The sequence below is a fragment of the Tetrao urogallus genome (assembly GCF_951394365.1).
Source record: "Tetrao urogallus genome assembly, chromosome: 14".
Classification (NCBI taxonomy): Eukaryota; Metazoa; Chordata; class Aves; order Galliformes; family Phasianidae; genus Tetrao; species Tetrao urogallus.
Genome location: NC_136827.1, coordinates 103,031 through 119,389, shown reverse-complemented (window position 1 = coordinate 119,389; position 16,359 = coordinate 103,031). Strand labels below are relative to the sequence as shown.

The 16,359-nt window shown below is 38.9% G+C and overlaps 1 protein-coding gene across 3 annotated transcripts in view; it reads left to right on the top strand.

Annotated features, from left to right (window-relative positions):
- The window catches only part of ANKHD1 (ankyrin repeat and KH domain containing 1), a gene marked incomplete at both ends in the record, with an annotated part of 101,301 nt that overhangs the window by 30,283 nt on the left and 54,659 nt on the right, over positions 1-16,359 (top strand). For 2 of the 3 annotated variants that reach the window (XM_079542462.1, XM_079542461.1), the window contains 8 exons: positions 3,137-3,293; positions 5,490-5,637; positions 6,344-6,491; positions 7,493-7,726; positions 9,253-9,347; positions 13,218-13,455; positions 13,674-13,865; positions 15,588-15,697. In XM_079542462.1, the coding sequence (XP_079398588.1) occupies positions 3,137-3,293; positions 5,490-5,637; positions 6,344-6,491; positions 7,493-7,726; positions 9,253-9,347; positions 13,218-13,455; positions 13,674-13,865; positions 15,588-15,697 (1,322 nt within the window). The remainder of the gene's footprint in view (positions 1-3,136; positions 3,294-5,489; positions 5,638-6,343; positions 6,492-7,492; positions 7,727-9,252; positions 9,348-13,217; positions 13,456-13,673; positions 13,866-15,587; positions 15,698-16,359) is intronic. The other variant, XM_079542463.1, reaches the window with a different exon arrangement.

Here is a 16,359-nt window from a genome sequence, read left to right as displayed (position 1 = left end):
CCTGGGTGAATGACACAAGAACAAATAGCTATTAAGTGGACTCAAAAGCAAACAAATTGGAGATCAGATGACTGAGCTTTACAGCATAGTCATCCTAAATGACAGTATAGTAAAACCTGAGCAATTGTTTATATGGTACTATAAACCTGTAAAAGGGAAGTAAATGAATGGGTGTCAGTAGCAGTACCCTGCTGTCCCCTTCTGTTGTGTCTAGCCTAACACACCTGCTCTGGTGTCTTGCATAGCTGTTGATTAGCTTTAACATGTATAAAAAAGCGGTCAGATTCTTGCGCTGTGATGATGGCTGATTTGGCTGATTTGTGGGCTGATGTTCATGTGAACTTTTTGGTTTGAAAAAAAAAAAAAAGTATCAGCACAAAGAATGTCAGTTGGGTTGTTGAGCCCTAGCTGGTGATGTGAATAAATGGCTTCTGCAGCTTACACTCTGAAAGTCCTGATGTGATTACATCACTTTTTTTTTGGAGCAGAGTGGGAAAGTGTGAAGTGAGCTATCTGTACATACAGCAGCTGGAAGAAGGAGCCTACCAGTCTGTGAGTTTGTGGCTCCTCTGGGATCCCACTGATTGTCACCCATGGAAACAATTCCTTGGGGCAGGAGCTCTGCAGTTGTTTGAGTTCCATTTGTCTTCATAGGGCACAAGACTTAGGTATGTGCTGTGATGTGTTCCTCTTAGTTTTAGAAATCCTGTGCATGAATGCATCATGGAGACAATAGCCAAGCAGACATTATGCTTGTCTGTATCTCATCCTGATTAGATCCAGTTGCTTCTCCTCTTAGGCAGTAAGTAGATCAAAGACAAGTGCAGATAGCTTACGAGATCAAGGCAGTCAGTCCTTTGCACTAGGGTCACCTGGGTGTATATTTCCACAGCAAGTCTCTCATCCTTTTCCTGCTTGATGCAGAGAGGTTAATTCTGTCCAGATAGCTGGACTACTGGGATGATTTGTCTGTCCAGTTCAGTTTCAGATATCTAGGTAATTTTTTTTTCACTGGAGTTCTTTTTTCTCAGGTCCTTTGCTGCCAGCAGAGGTGTTCAGTTCCCTTCATGAAAGCCTTCAACGTAGAAGATAATTGTTGTGCTGGTCCTTGAAGCCTTTGCTTGAGGATCATGTCTCTAAATCCTGTGGATTTCTCTCCTTCCACTTCCATTTTGCTCAATGAGGCGGTCCTAGTTATTTGGTTATAATGGTCCTAGATATGCTGTTGGTGCTGGGCTGCGAGTTAGTAATTCCCTTCCTTTCCTTGGGCAGTATGCTGTAAGCAGATGCATGCATGGTGCCACCAATGCAAATTTCATCGTGTTGGTATGCTTGTTGCACCTGTTATGGTGTCTTTCATGCTGGCAGAGGAGGGTTTCTTGGCTATTCCAGCAACCTGGAGTGGGAATGCTCTAAGCCAACATCCAGCAGCTCTCTAACAGTGATATGGTGTATAATCAATGAATATTAAGATGCTATAATTACAAAATAAACAAGAGAGTTTGGCAAAGCAGATAACGATAACAAAAAGAGAATAGATAGAAAGCTTACCCCTATCCTGGGCTCACTTACAAAACTCCAGCAGAGCAGATCTCCAGAAGAGATCCTTCCCCCCTAGCAGCCAGCTCTTCAATAGGTCTAGGAGGGCTGCAGCCTGGCTCCACCCCTTCCGGCACACAGGAGAATTGCCTTCACCTGTGCTCCTCTGGCTGACTCAGTGCTCACCTCAGGTGATCAATCAGAGGTTCAGGCCGTGACTCAGCAGTTCCCATACATATGGGTTACAAGACAAAGTGTCTCTTGTGCTGTTACAGGTTGTTTTCAGGGTGCTATAGTTTGGCAAGTCTTGGTTCTTGGATTGCTGTGAAAATTATTGAATGCTTTCAGACTGGGGAAACGCATCATCTGGAGACAGTGTTTGAAACTTTCTAAGCGTGATTTCAGTATCTATACTGTAGTAGTTGCAAACTGGCTTGTGCAAAACATGATGTAAGTCAGTCGCGCACATCCCAAATTGCAAATCTTCAGAGATATAGGATGCATTTTTTTTCCCCCGGAGTTTTATATCTAATTTGACTCTGTTTAACAACTAAGGAATTGAGAAGTTACTGATTCATCACTGGTGAAGGTAGCTAATCTGTAAACCAGTAACTGTTTTCTTTCTCTACCACATGAAAATGTTTTTTGTACTATACCTCTGCTTTTCCCTTAATGCTGTTTTCACATTAGTGTAGGCAAATCTGGGCTCTGCATGTGCTGCAGTAGCAATTGCAGTGGTGTTTAAATGATAAAATGAACTGAGCTTCAGTTCTTCGCTGTGTTCCAGTCTGTGAGGGGCTGTGTGTAATAAAACCTGTGTGGAATAAACTGTGCAGCTGTACAGTGACTTTATATCAGCCATGCAAATGAATGAGATAAATAGCTCATGGTGATTGATACTCTGTATTGCCCTTCAGATTTAGTCTAGTAGCCAAGAAAATGTCTGAAACAAATGACTTGTACCAAAGTTCGCTAAGCCTCTGTTTCTATGCTACCAAAGCACTACAGAGTAGATGTGACATTATTTTTCAAGTATGCATAAAAGATTGGAAGTTTTATTTCATATTTGTATCTGGAGGTGTGCAGTTAAGAATACTAAATTAGTGGGAATTCAAGCTAATTTATACATATATATTTTTTTTCTTGCTCTTAGAAATAATGCATTGGAAGCAAGTCCAATTCATTTTCAGTGGAGTTGCATGTGCGAAGTAGAAGACTCTTCATGTGTAGATAACCTAAAGCCAAGACTGTGGAATAATGCCTGCTTTCCAAACTTGTGCGGGGGTTTGACCCTTAGGCTTGTGTTTAGTCCCCTTAGAGATTTTAATTTGTGTTTTATTCTTCAAAGGTATGAGTTGAGAGTTTTCAGTGGGTGTTTAAACTGCCAGTTGAAAATAGTTTTATTGCTACCTTATTACAATTAAAAATGTTCAGGTAGTAGACAAGTGTTAACTGCTAGTGTTACATAGCTAATTTTCTGGCATGTTTGCAAATGATTTTTAACTAATAGTGCATGTGGCTGAAATCTAAAATAGTGTCTTTGCATTTTTTTTGTGTGACTTTCATACTAACCTCACTGAACGAACGTGCACTGAAGGAATTGGTAAATTGTCCACTGCCGATGGTAAAGCCTTCGCAGATCCTGAGGTTCTCCGAAGACTGACATCCTCTGTCAGCTGTGCACTGGATGAAGCTGCTGCTGCATTGACGCGGATGAGGGCGGAGAACAATCACAATGCAGGGCAGGTGGACAAGTATGTATTGATCTCTCCTTGGTTTCTGAATGCTAGAATGTAAGTTGATATTTCTCATTTCAAACTCAGTTTTTACAGTTAGTCCTCAGTAACATACGTGCTGTACTAGCAGATAAACTGAAGGTTTAACTACTGCCATATCAGGTTTTTAACTTTAGAAGTGCAAGTCAAGTGTTGATTAGAGGACATGCTGCTCTTCCTGTGTGCTAGGTGGTCAAATTCTTTATTTTGAAAAATTGGTTAAGCTTATCCATATAGAAGAGCTGGAGATAGTTCTCTGCTTACTGCTTTATGTTTTGCTGGAAACTAAGAAATCTGGTTTGTAATATTATCTTCCAGCTTTTAGTACAAACACTTAATAGGTAGCAGTTTCCCCAGGAATCTTGCTTAAGGAACTTGGGGGAAAAAGAAGCGCTATATATCTGCTAACTCTTCAGAGGCAGTAATTAATGAGGACAAATTCAATTCCCATGACTGTAGAAATGAGAATTTGTCCTACGTATCTGAAAGCTTTCCTCTCCATTGGTAATTTCAAAGCACTGTTAGGGGTCCTGGAATATTTTCTACTCTGACAAATGAATAGAGGTTGTTCCTAAACTGTTAAGGTAATGTGATTGCGTGTACGACTGATCTTGAAATCTCATCAGAAATTCAAAGTATTTCTTATGTAGATCTAGTTTTCAATTATTTTTGTAAAAATACTGAAAATAGAAGTGAAGCAAATAGAAGTGATCCAGGTACCGGGTATTCTCTGCAGGTCTGCTAAGATCTCAGCTTAACTATCAGCTACTAGCACAGTGTAGCTCATTTTTGAGTGTCTTGCAAATGAATTCCTTCTCATGTTTTCAAATAAGGCTTTAATTATTCGTTTAACTATTTGTCTCTGAAAAATTGAAACTAATGTGCTTTCCTGATGAAGCCTTGTGGTCAAATGGATATATTCTTCATTGCAAGTAAGCTTCTTGGACGATTGTCTCTTTTACAGAAGAAAAGTAGAAATTTAAGGTATTTAATGCATTTGAATATGTTAGTGTTTAGCTTTTTTTTTTTTTTTTTTTTTTTTTTTAATTAAATGAGGTCCCCTCCTTTTTACACAAATTATACCAGGATGGACTGCATTGCATGCAGTCCACTACTGTTTATAATGGAAGGCTCTTCCTTCCTTCCCTTCTCCAGCCAGTACACTAGTGGTTCAGAGACAGTGATTTCTCCCATGTATTTTCTAAACTGACTTTCTATCATATGGGTAAGTGTAACTGAGTTGGTGCTGAGTATGACTTGCTCTTGTTTAAACTTAAGTGTTTAGCAGTGCTTTAACTGTTCTCTTAGAATTAGACTTTTTTTGGTACAGAAAAAGATTTCAAGGAAAGATGACTAAGTTCAAAATAAATTGAAGCTCACTCACCTTTTCTAGATCTGCTTAGTGTATTTTTGTAAGGAAAATAGCTCTTCTGTTGAAGGCAAAATTTAAAGATGTTTAAAGTAGTGGTAATATACTTCCTGAGCTTTTACATGTCAGGAACATCTGAAAACTTGTGTTAAATGCTCTCAGGGTTGTATGAAAAGAAACAGGATAAGCGTGTAAGACTCTTTTCTTCCTCTAAGATGTCATTAGGTGAGGTAAGGATTTTTCTTTCTTTGAAAATTATTTGGAGAGAAAAAATCAATTTGTTTCCTTGAAAGAAAAAGCTTGGGCTAGTGCTGGAAGGAGATAATCCTACTATAGGAGAGACAGCGGTAAGAAAGTTTGGCATATTGCAGTATTGAGCATTAGTGGTTACTGTGGACTATTCACTTTTTGGCTTTCTCTCTAGTAGAAATTTACCTCTGTACCTGTGGTTTGCCACAGTCATAGCCTGTGTCTATCTGGCATTCCACCGAAGAGTGAATAAAACATCAGTGAGTGTTTACCTCTGTATTTTGCGCACACTGCGCGATACCCAGTTTTGAGCACTCTTCTCTGTACGTAGCTTATATGAAGCTTGAATGAGTTAGCAAATGTGAACATGAGGAAGGTCTTTATTTCCATTTCACCAGTGAAAATGATGTATGTGTGAGCTTTTCTCTTAAAAAGCATCTGCAAGCTATATTTTCTAGGATGATGTCTTGAGCTTTTAGGACTTCCTCTGTGCATAAGAAAACTACCCCTTATTGCAGCTCTTTTTCGTGCTTATTCTGTGGTAAATGATTTTCCAGTCGCAGTTTGGCAGAAGCGTGCTCGGATGGGGATGTAAATGCTGTACGGAAGCTGCTGGATGAAGGAAGAAGTGTAAATGAACATACTGAAGAAGGAGAGAGTCTCCTTTGCTTGGCCTGTTCAGCAGGATATTACGAATTGGCACAAGTAAGTAACAAATACAGTCACAACTAAACCTTTGTGAAACATTGTTAAAGGGCTTTCTTCGATACCTGAATGCCTTAACTATCACAATTGAAAGTTTTTATAATCCAAAAAACTCTTTTTGGATTAGTTATTAGTAGTTAATACCGCTTAATGTGAGCACACAGATACTGGTTGTCTTTTTAATGTAAAATGCCATCAGCATTGAATTAGTTTGGGTTAATATCTGGCTTTTATACATGTGTATTCAGGAGCAGAATTTGTCCTTTTGGCTTAAGTGATGATACTCAGAAAGCGACCGGCTTCATGTTTATTGTGCTGACAGCTGTATGGGGGAGAACTGTTTACCTGTAAGCTTGACCTAATGTGGGCTGTAGTCATTAATGCAAACTTGTAGTATATCTGCTGTCATTTTGGCTAGTGAATTGCTCTGTGACATTTGAAAATGTCGGTACTGTACTGAACTTAGTGTTGATTTTAACAGATATGAATAAATGTAGAAAAATAGTGTTACCTTAAGCTGAGCATAGTGCAGGTGGGTAATTACTTGTGGTCCTGAGGAGTACTATTGTGTTTTACTGCTGTGGGTATTTTAATGTAAGGGTATGTCATGACTGACCGGGGAATCAGTGTCAAGCTCCACTGAACTAGAATCAAAATGTCAGTGCAAGAATTTGTTCATTCTAATAGTGAACTTTTTTTTCTTTAGGTGCTACTAGCAATGCATGCAAATGTTGAAGATCGAGGGAATAAAGGAGACATAACTCCCTTAATGGCAGCTGCCAGCGGAGGATACGTAGATATTGTTAAACTTCTCCTTGTTCATTGTGCAGATGTCAATGCTCAGTCTTCAACAGGTAACAGAAACTGAAAAAATGAACAGAACTAGAGCATAAGCCAAGTGCTTCTGTTCTGAACGTGAGTTTTTTTTGCTGGTATTTTAACTTAAAGTACGCACAACAGGAATGACTAAGAATAGGCTAGATACATGCTCGACATGGTTAATAATGGCCAGATGAGACTCTAATGGTGGCTTTCAGCATTAACTGGAATGGAAAGCACTGTTCCCTAGATGTCTACTGTGGTATTAAATGACCAGAAAGATGCATTGAGTTCAGTTTTTCTCATTTGTACAGTCCACATTTGTCTTCTTACTGGATATACCTGATCAAGACCAGTTATTTTGGTCTGTTGCATTTTACCAAAGTAGAACAGTTCTTTAAGCATTGAGTGTTGTCCACACTGCTGATGCTTGACCACAACCTGACTAACCTTGCTGAGAGTATTAACCTGCATTTTAATTTTTCTAAAATGGAATTAATTCTTTTTAAGTAGGTAACATTCATTTTTTTTTGTATCTAGTTGTATTAAGTGGAACTTGTCTTAGAATTGAGAGTAAAACTTAAAATGTGAGCCAACGTTTTCAGAATCAGAGTTTTAAATTGTAATAGTTTATTCTTATCCACCCAGTAGAAGCTTTTTAAAGGACTGCTGGGTGCCATCTTAAAACAAACAAATGAACAACCCAAAACAACCAACACAAAAACAGAGCAAAACCCCAGCAAAACAAACAAACAAAAACAACAAAAAACTCACACAGAAGAAGATCAATGATTAATTTTCTCTTTTTATGTGTCGAAGTAGGAAACTTGACAATAAAAGAAAAAAATGCTTGAGTATTACGTGTTAAAACTCTCATAATTGCGTTGAAGATATTGGCTGAAGTAACTTTACTGTGACATAAGAGGCTGCCCCTGGTGGTGTACTTGTTTTTTCAGGGTTTTTAAAACTAACTTCATGTTGTGTATTAGGAGTGGGAAACAAAGAGGACTTACGTGTAACTTCTTCTTCTCTGCAGGGAACACAGCGCTCACTTATGCTTGTGCTGGGGGCTTTGTTGACATAGTGAAGGTGCTATTGAAAGCAGGTGCTAATATAGAAGACCATAATGAGAATGGGCATACCCCCTTAATGGAAGCAGCCAGTGCAGGTCATGTTGAGGTTGCAAGAGTATTGCTGGAATATGGTGCAGGAATCAATACTCATTCCAACGAGTTCAAAGAAAGTGCACTTACACTTGCATGCTACAAAGGTATTGTCTCGTATGTTGTTTTGTATTTTTGTTGACGAAATTTATTTCTGGGTTTTACCTAGCTGAAACTTCCAACCGAACTTTTGATTTTCTTAACTGTTTAAAATTGATGTCAGGAGATATTCTTCCTTGGTGTAGTGGTCTGCTTGTATTCGGATGTGGTGGACATATGCGGCATGCTGGAGCTGAAATCTTGTGAATGGCTACGTCCAAACTTGCGCTTTGACGCAGCACCACTTTCTTTCCCTCCACTACTGCATTCACCATTTCATTTAGATTCTCCTCACCAACTACCTGCAAGTTTTGAAAACATCTCTATTAGTTGTTAGGAAATTGTTGTTAGATTGGATGTTCTGTAATAACTGGTGGGAGTAAAACCCTAGTATGATTACCGAATACTCTTTCTGCAGTGTAATTTTGGAGGATGTTTTTCAATTGTGTATTATGACCTCTTGTGGGCTTAGTTTCTTTTGCAGTTCAAAGTTTTTGCATAAAATAACTTAGTGCCACAGTAATCAAACGAACCACCAACCAAATTATTTTCTTTCAAAGGAAAGCAAACTAAAAACCGTAACGTTTTCCTCAATTGTTTTCCCCTAATAGAAGCTGTAAGCATGCGGATTATTGTCAAAGTAATTTACATTTTGCCTCTGCAGTTAGAATTGGAGGATACAAGTTATTTGTAATTCATCAGAAGGCTCGGATCTGATTCCATCATGGATATCCTGCAGCATGTACTAGTAGTTCATTATGAGAATTTTCAGTAGTAGCATTTTTGGATATGTTTGAAGGAATTTTCCTGTTTCTTTCATTGTAAACATAATAGGAGTGATGTAATGCAATATCTTCCTTGACTGGGGATTTCCTGTGTCATCTTTGGCAAGACAATTAAGTTGCATTGTTTTCCTATGAATTTGTGTGAAGCAAAATCTGGTTTTGAAGGATAAGATAAAATGTATAATTTGTAAGGGACACATTCTATGACAACAAAAGCAATAATAGATTTGAGTTAAAAACAGGTTTTGCTGAAGTTCAGTAGAGGTTTTTTTAAAGTAGTGTCACATATATGCACATTATATCATACTGTGTTCCTCAAATTCTCAGAAATATTCCCAAGAGCTATGAATAAAAAGCTTGAAGCTCAGATCTATATGGACATATTTTTGAAGATAGATAGCTCCCCTCTCAAAACTTGTGCTGCTTTGGAACACTCGAATGATATGTCTGTGTTCTGTTGAATAAGGAACTACACAGTCTTTTGTAACTTGAAGTCACAAGGAAATGTTTCTATTGTATAAATTAGAGGTCTATTTTAATTTCGTAGTTAATGTCATTGAAAAAGACATTGAAAAAGTCTTACGGCTGACCATTCTCCGTTACTCATCAGAAGACTTAGAGTGGGCTTATGACTTGTAACTTCTAATAGTAAGCTATGAGAATCTAAATTATTTTATTAACGTATTGTCTGTAGTACTAAAGGCTTTTGCAGTTAAACGTTTACTGACTTTTACCTGTTTCATTTGAAGGCCATTTAGATATGGTTCGTTTTTTGCTTGAAGCCGGAGCTGATCAAGAACATAAAACAGATGAGATGCACACAGCGTTAATGGAGGCCTGCATGGTAAATAGCCTTTATCTGTACTGCTGCTTCTTCAGTGAGAGAGAAATAGAGGAGATGATAAAATAAATGTAATGAGCTTTTCATAACAATCCAGTTTGGGTCTGCAAGTGAGTGTTTCAGTTCCTGCTGTAACCACGGAGTCATTAGAAACATGGGGAGTTGAAGGGACCACTGGAGATCATCTCCAGACCATCCAGGTTCCCTAGAGAAGGTTGCACAGGGAAGCATCCGGTCAATTCCTGAATATCTCCAGAGAAGAAGTTTTGACCGCGTTTCTGGGCAGTCCGTCCTGGGGCTCTGTCACCCTCAAAAGCTGCTTATGTGAAGTGTAGGGATAAGTAGTTTGCAGTGCCATTGGGTATTAGGTTGAGACCAAGTCACTGTGTCTTTCGCAGTGTAAAAGAGCTAGTTTCCTGTCTTTGTGTTTATAAATTAGACCTCAGAGATCATCGTGGTGTATGCCTTCCAGAAGTGCATTGAACTGAATGACTAATGCATTGCACTTACCGTTTCACCAGTACAGGGAACAAGTGTGTTGCGTGTAGGCAGTTTGTTCTAGGCTTTTGGAACTGGTGCTATGAGTTTTTCCTTTGCAAATTAAAGAAAATAGGAGAAAATCAGTTCTTAGTTCCTTGTTTTTGTAGATAGCATAGAGAATGGAGGAAAAAAGTTTTCTTTCAGTGGGCTACAACCTTTAGAGGAAAGTGCAGCATTCCAGTAGTCTTCAGCTGATCCTACTGCTCTCAGTTCTACTGCAGCTGTGAAATGATGCCAGTGACCAAGGTCAGCTTGTAATGTCTTGTGTTGTAGCCTTCTGCTGATAATGCACTGGGTGTATGGTGTCACCTAAAGGAGACTGCAGCATTTAGACATGATCACTTCTTTGCTTTCATTGTGATAGTCTAAGCTGTGGGTTGACTTGAAGGCTCTGAATAGTCTCCCTTGCAAGATAAGCTATGTGGATGGCCTACATATTGTAATTTTTGAGTGTTTCAGACCAGTTTGCATTACAGTATGTGTACTTAACCTTTAAAAGCAATCGAGAGTGAACTGACCCTTTGAAGTCCTGATTCCAAGTCTTAGTGATGAAATTTTTTCCTTATTGTTGTCTTATAGCTATATTTGTAGAGAAGGGAACCATTCTGGCAAATTGCTGTGATTTATGCCAGTCTCCACAGTTTTTTAAGCGGTGGGTTCAGGAAACTGAATTGTCTGGTTTTTGTTTAGCAGTTATATTGTAAGTGCCTCCGAGTTATGGTACTATGTTCTTATAAAGTTGGCATGCTACACCTAAGGTAATATCTTTAGTTAGAAGGGTTTCTTGCTGGCTTTTGGGCAGCTTCTCCAAGAACAACAGCCTATCCTTAGTTGACAGACTTGGTTGCTGTTAATCTCACGTTATGTACTACCTGCTTCCTGGTTGACTTAATAAAGGCAAGCACTGTCAGGAGTTGTTCTGTTTGATATTCATCTTTCCCCCTTTTGTTTTACTGTCTTAGTGGTTTGAGTTACTGACTGGCAATTCTGATGAGATCAAAATGGGGAAGTAGTAGTTCACCTGAGGTTACTCTTTTTAATGGATAAGTTCCTTAGTTTTGAGAATTGGGAGTAGTTGTGAGTAAGAATTCCACTTCACAATTCTGCCAAGGTGTTTAACTTTGGGCAGCGATATATTCTAAAATCTTTTTTGCCCTTTAATGTAGTCCAACTTTTCTTCCAAGAGAATGATATGTATACATATACTTTTTACCACTGAAATTGGCCCTTTTTTTAATTTTCATTGGAAGTATTTTCTTCTGTAGGAAGACCTGTCAGCAGGTGTTGGGGGTTAGTTTGAAGAAATAATCCTGGTTTGAGGCCAAATTCCAGGAGAACCACTGTGTCAGGACACAGAGATGTGTAAGCATTGTGAAATCATCAGATCTGTCTGACAATATTTTTTTCCTTCCAGAAGAATCTCATTTCTTTGGATGGTAAATAGAGTGATCAAGGTGATGCACCTACTACCTATGCATCTGCAAGGCAGCAAGTATCTCTAAGATACACAAACAGCATGCCTCAATTCAAATTTCTCACTTTGAAGTTCCATTTTTTTGTCCTTAAGTTATTCTGTTATTTGTTTATGCTCAGGAAAGATCTAGTCTGAAATGTTCCTAGGTTCTATTCAGAGGACTCCTGTATCTCACTGAGCACTGTTTTCATTCCTTGGGTCTTTTATCAGCATAGTTCATAATGAGTTTCAGTTCACCAATTTCTTTACTCAGTGTTCCAAAAGTTTGGATCCCATTTCAATAAATAATGTGAGAGGAAAAAGCCGTAAGGATGTTTCTTGTTTCCGGATGCCAAAACTTATTTGCATTTGCCAATTCTCAAAGGTATTGTGGCTTTTTACAAACCACACCTTTAAAACATAAATTTTTGGTGTTTAGGCTCTTCCAAGGAACTTGAGAAGTTTAATAATAGTTTCTTGAGAAGCTAACAGCTACATTCGTATATTTTGATTGTTAAGTCTCAAACAGACTGATATGGCAGTCCTAATCCTCTTTGTTCTGTGGCAAAGATCAGTTCACTGCAGGCTACTTTTCTCTATCCTTTAAGATCTATTCCAGCCTTTCCTGCTCCTTTTTAACCACCTAGATGTAACCCACTTCAGTTCTTCTGCAGGTGTATTTCCAGGATACAGAAACTGCCAATTGTAGGTTTTTTGGTTGTGGTTTTTTTTTTTTTTTTTTTTTTTTTTTTGTCTGTAGAAGCTATGAAACAACTATGAAGAGAAAAATCATTTTTTTTTCCACTGCTTGTCTTGAGGTTTAGTCATGCAGTAGGTTTATTTGTGGAATTGCTTTTTGTCTACATTACTTTTGTGCCACGGGTATTTTTATGGGTATTTGAGAATGTCTTAACATTCTAATGTCCTATTAAGGACATTAACAATGTCCTTAACATGAGCCAGCAGTGCGCTCTGGCAGCTCGAAAGGCAAATGGGATCCTGGGCTCCATCAGGAGAGGGGTGGTCAGCAGGGACAGGGAGGTGATTGTCCCTCTCTACTCGGCTCTTGTGAGGCCCCATCTGGAGTACTGTGTCCAGGTGTGGAGCCCTCAATACAAGAAAGACATGGAGATTTTGGAAAGGGTCCAGAGGAGGGCGACTAAGATGATCAGGGGGCTGGAGCACCTCCCCTATGAGGACAGGCTGAGGGAGTTGGGCTTGTTCAGCCTGGAGAAGAGAAGGCTGCGGGGCGACCTCATTGCAGCCTATCAATACCTGAAGGGAACCTACACCCAGGAGGGGAGTAAACTCTTCAAAAGGGCTGACAATAGCAGGACTAGGGGAAATGGATCCAAGTTGAAGGAGGGAAGATTTAGGTTGGACGTCAGGGGGAAGTTCTTTACAAGGAGAGTGGTTAGGCCCTGGAACGGGCTGCCCAGGGAGGTTGTGGATGCCCCGTCCTTGGACGTGTTCAAGGCCAGGTTGGACGGGGTCCTGGGCAACCTGGTCTAAATGTGTATGTTTGGTAGCCCTGCTAGGCAGGGGGGTTGGAGCTACATGATCCTTGAGGTCCCTTCCAACCCGGGTGATTCTGTGATTCTGTGTATGATTCTGTCTTACCTCACAACTCTTTCTCATCTCTTCCCAAGAAAAAAAGGAGGAGAAAAAAAAATCTGGCTCTCTTTTGTTGTCCATTTAAATGTAAAATAAGTATAGGTGCAAATCTAAATGTCAGTTTAATCCAAATGTTATAATAGTTGTCATAAACTGCACCATCATAAATAAGACTCCCCAATCATTTTCAGACCTAATGCAATGGTAGTTACAATTACTGTATTAAATAGCTTTGCTAGTTTCTGATTTTCATCTCTGTTTTGTAGGATGGACATGTGGAAGTAGCACGGTTACTTTTAGACAGTGGTGCTCAAGTGAATATGCCTGCAGATTCATTTGAATCTCCCCTCACCCTGGCTGCTTGTGGTGGACATGTGGAGTTAGCAGCTCTTCTTATAGAAAGGGGAGCTAACCTGGAGGAAGTGAATGACGAAGGCTATACTCCTTTAATGGAAGCTGCACGTGAAGGCCATGAGGAGATGGTGGCGTTGTTACTGGCACAAGGTGAGAGCACTGTTTCTTTAACATTCATTACGGAACATGTGGTACTAACTGTTCCCTGTCAAGTAGTGTGCACAAATTCCTTACCTAGTATGTGGTTATCACTGCTTGTTGCTGTAACTGTAGAGTAAAGCTAGAACACCTAAGCTGCAGAGGTAATGAGCATTCACCTTTCTATGCTGTCTCTGTTCAGCTGGAATAACAGCTGTTTTGTTTCCCAGGGGCAAATATAAATGCACAGACTGAAGAAACGCAAGAGACAGCTCTTACTCTGGCATGTTGTGGTGGGTTTTCTGAAGTAGCTGACTTCCTCATTAAGGCAGGAGCTGATATAGAACTTGGTTGCTCAACACCTTTGATGGAAGCTGCTCAAGAGGGTCATCTTGAACTGGTGAAATACTTGTTGGCAGCAGGTATGTGTACAGTACAAATCCTTAGCCCACAAACATCGTGGAATAGATGTTCTATATGATTTAGAAGATACCTAGGCTTGATGGTGGGTAATGTAACTATCCGCAGATATTTAAAAGAACAAACAATGCAATTTCCCCTGTGAGGACAGATGAGAGTTGGGGCTGCTTGGTCTGGAAAGAGAAGAGGGCTCTGGGAGATCTGAGTGTGGCCTTTTGGACTCCTTAGTAGGGTCTGTTGCAGGAGGACAAGAGGAAATGGTTTCAAACTAGAAGAAGGGAGATTTAGACTGGGTATTTATTAAAAATAAAAAAAAAGTTTTTACAGTAAGAGTTGTGAAGCACCTGAACACGTTGCCCAGAGACGTGGTGGATGCTCTGTCCTTGGAGACATTTGTGGTCAAGCTGTTCACTGCTGAGGAGTTGAACCAGATGGCCTTTGAGGGTCCTTTCCAAACTCAAATGGTTCTACTCAATGATATGTTCTGCCTTAATATTGTCTGATACTGTTAAGAGGAACATGCCTTATGGAATACTGGTTAATATTGCATCTCTAAGAAATACCAGTGCTCATTAGAAAAATTGTTTTCAGCATTTAGGGTAAAATTTTAATATGAATAATGCTTGTTTTTATATGGGACTGCTGTGTTGACTGAGCGAAACTATCTACATACAAATAATCTGTCTGAATTAGCAGTGCATTTGAAATTGCACTTTGGTAAAAGGCACAGAAGGAAAATTTCTGGAAGGTGCTAAACTTCTTAATTTTAAAGAATTATAAAATTAAAATGTTACGTGACTTTTATAGGGCATAATGATGATATCAGTTTAAAGCTGATAGAAGCTAAAGTACAATAATTAAAAAGTAAAGGGAGCTGTATTTTGGAAATCTTCCTTGTAATGGCAAATACTTTATTTGATTGCTCTTTTCTAAGTATATGCATAAAATTTGTTGGATTTGTAATTCTAAAAAGTAATGCTCACCAAAGGGCAGTAAATTGCAACTGTGTCTCTGTGCAGTGATACCAGCATGTGATGCCAGTTGCTAGTTCGCTTGAAGCTCTGCTTACACTGCACTTACACTGATAGTGTAGTAGTTAGAAAAGCTTTGTTTCGGCATCAGTTAGTTTCTAAACACCTCTCACACTGAAAATAAGAAATTGGGTAATAGCATTCACTTTTTTAGAAGAACAGTGCATAATTTTCAAGTAGCTGATAAGTATGTGAAGCTAATCTAATTATTTCACTAAGATAGTTTTAAAGAAAATTATTTTAAAGAGCAGGGAAATAATGAAATTTGTAGAAATATGCAATCATGTACCATAAATGTATTTCACTGAATAAGCGCTAAATGTGGCTGTCCTTGGTATGCAGCTACCTGTCAGATGGACAGTCTGGACAACCATCTGGATTCAGTGTTTGTAGGTAGAGCTGACGTTTCTAGTGCTGTAGGAGAAGAATTAGGAGCAAGTGAGCATGAAGGTTTAAGTGCTTAGATTGTCAGTCAAGCCTGTTATAAGCCTTGCCTTGTCCCATCTTCTCAGAGTATTTTCATGTGAGAGCAATTTTTTAACTGTAAGAGTGATACCTGTGGGCTGTGGAAGCTGTTGGCCGTTGGGATGTAGCTGCTGTCGTGGATAAATAGCGTCTCGATTTTTGTGTTTGTCTGAAATGCTTGGTAAGGTGATGTCCAGTAAGGAAAAAATATTGATATTGTGTTTCTAGGAGCTAATGTTCATGCCACCACAGCAACGGGAGATACAGCGTTGACCTACGCGTGTGAAAATGGACATACTGATGTTGCGGATGTGTTGCTTCAAGCAGGTGCTGATTTGGTAAGGCTTCTGCTACATCTTGTGGAGAAAAATCTTTGGTTTCAGACTTTATGCCAAAGCTCGTGTGCTTATAGAGCAGATAGAGGATTCAAAAAATTGACATTCCTATATGGGTGTAAAAAGAGGTAGGAAAACTTTTGAGAAGTCTGCATATTCTGCTTGGTCTAAAAAGTGGAAATTTTTATTAACTACTGATCTCTTAAGTGAAAAATTTTAGCTGTCACATATGTGACAGTTAATTTCAGTATGTTCCTTGTATTATCTTGCATTTCTGCATTACCTTTGCTTCTCATGCAACTTGTCTTTTCCTAAACTTACAGTTTTTGTTTCACGGCTGTGAAATTTAAATGTTTTATTACTAGCAGCTATTAATACTCTCGTTAATTTCTAAGTCTTTTTGATATATATTTTTTTGTGACGTAGCTTTCAAAATTTATACTAAGTACCACCTCTAAAATGACTTGCATAGTATGGTCTCTTTTGTTTGATCCAGGAGTCTTTTATCTTTTTCTGTGTATTGCTTTCATAGTGTTTTTGTTCTGTGATGCTTTTAACCATTAACTACATTCTTCTTTTTTTTTTGTGTGTGTGTGTGTGTGTGTGGTTGTTTCCACTTTTCTGTGCTGTAAATGAGGCTTAAAACTGCTTTTCCATCAGCTACA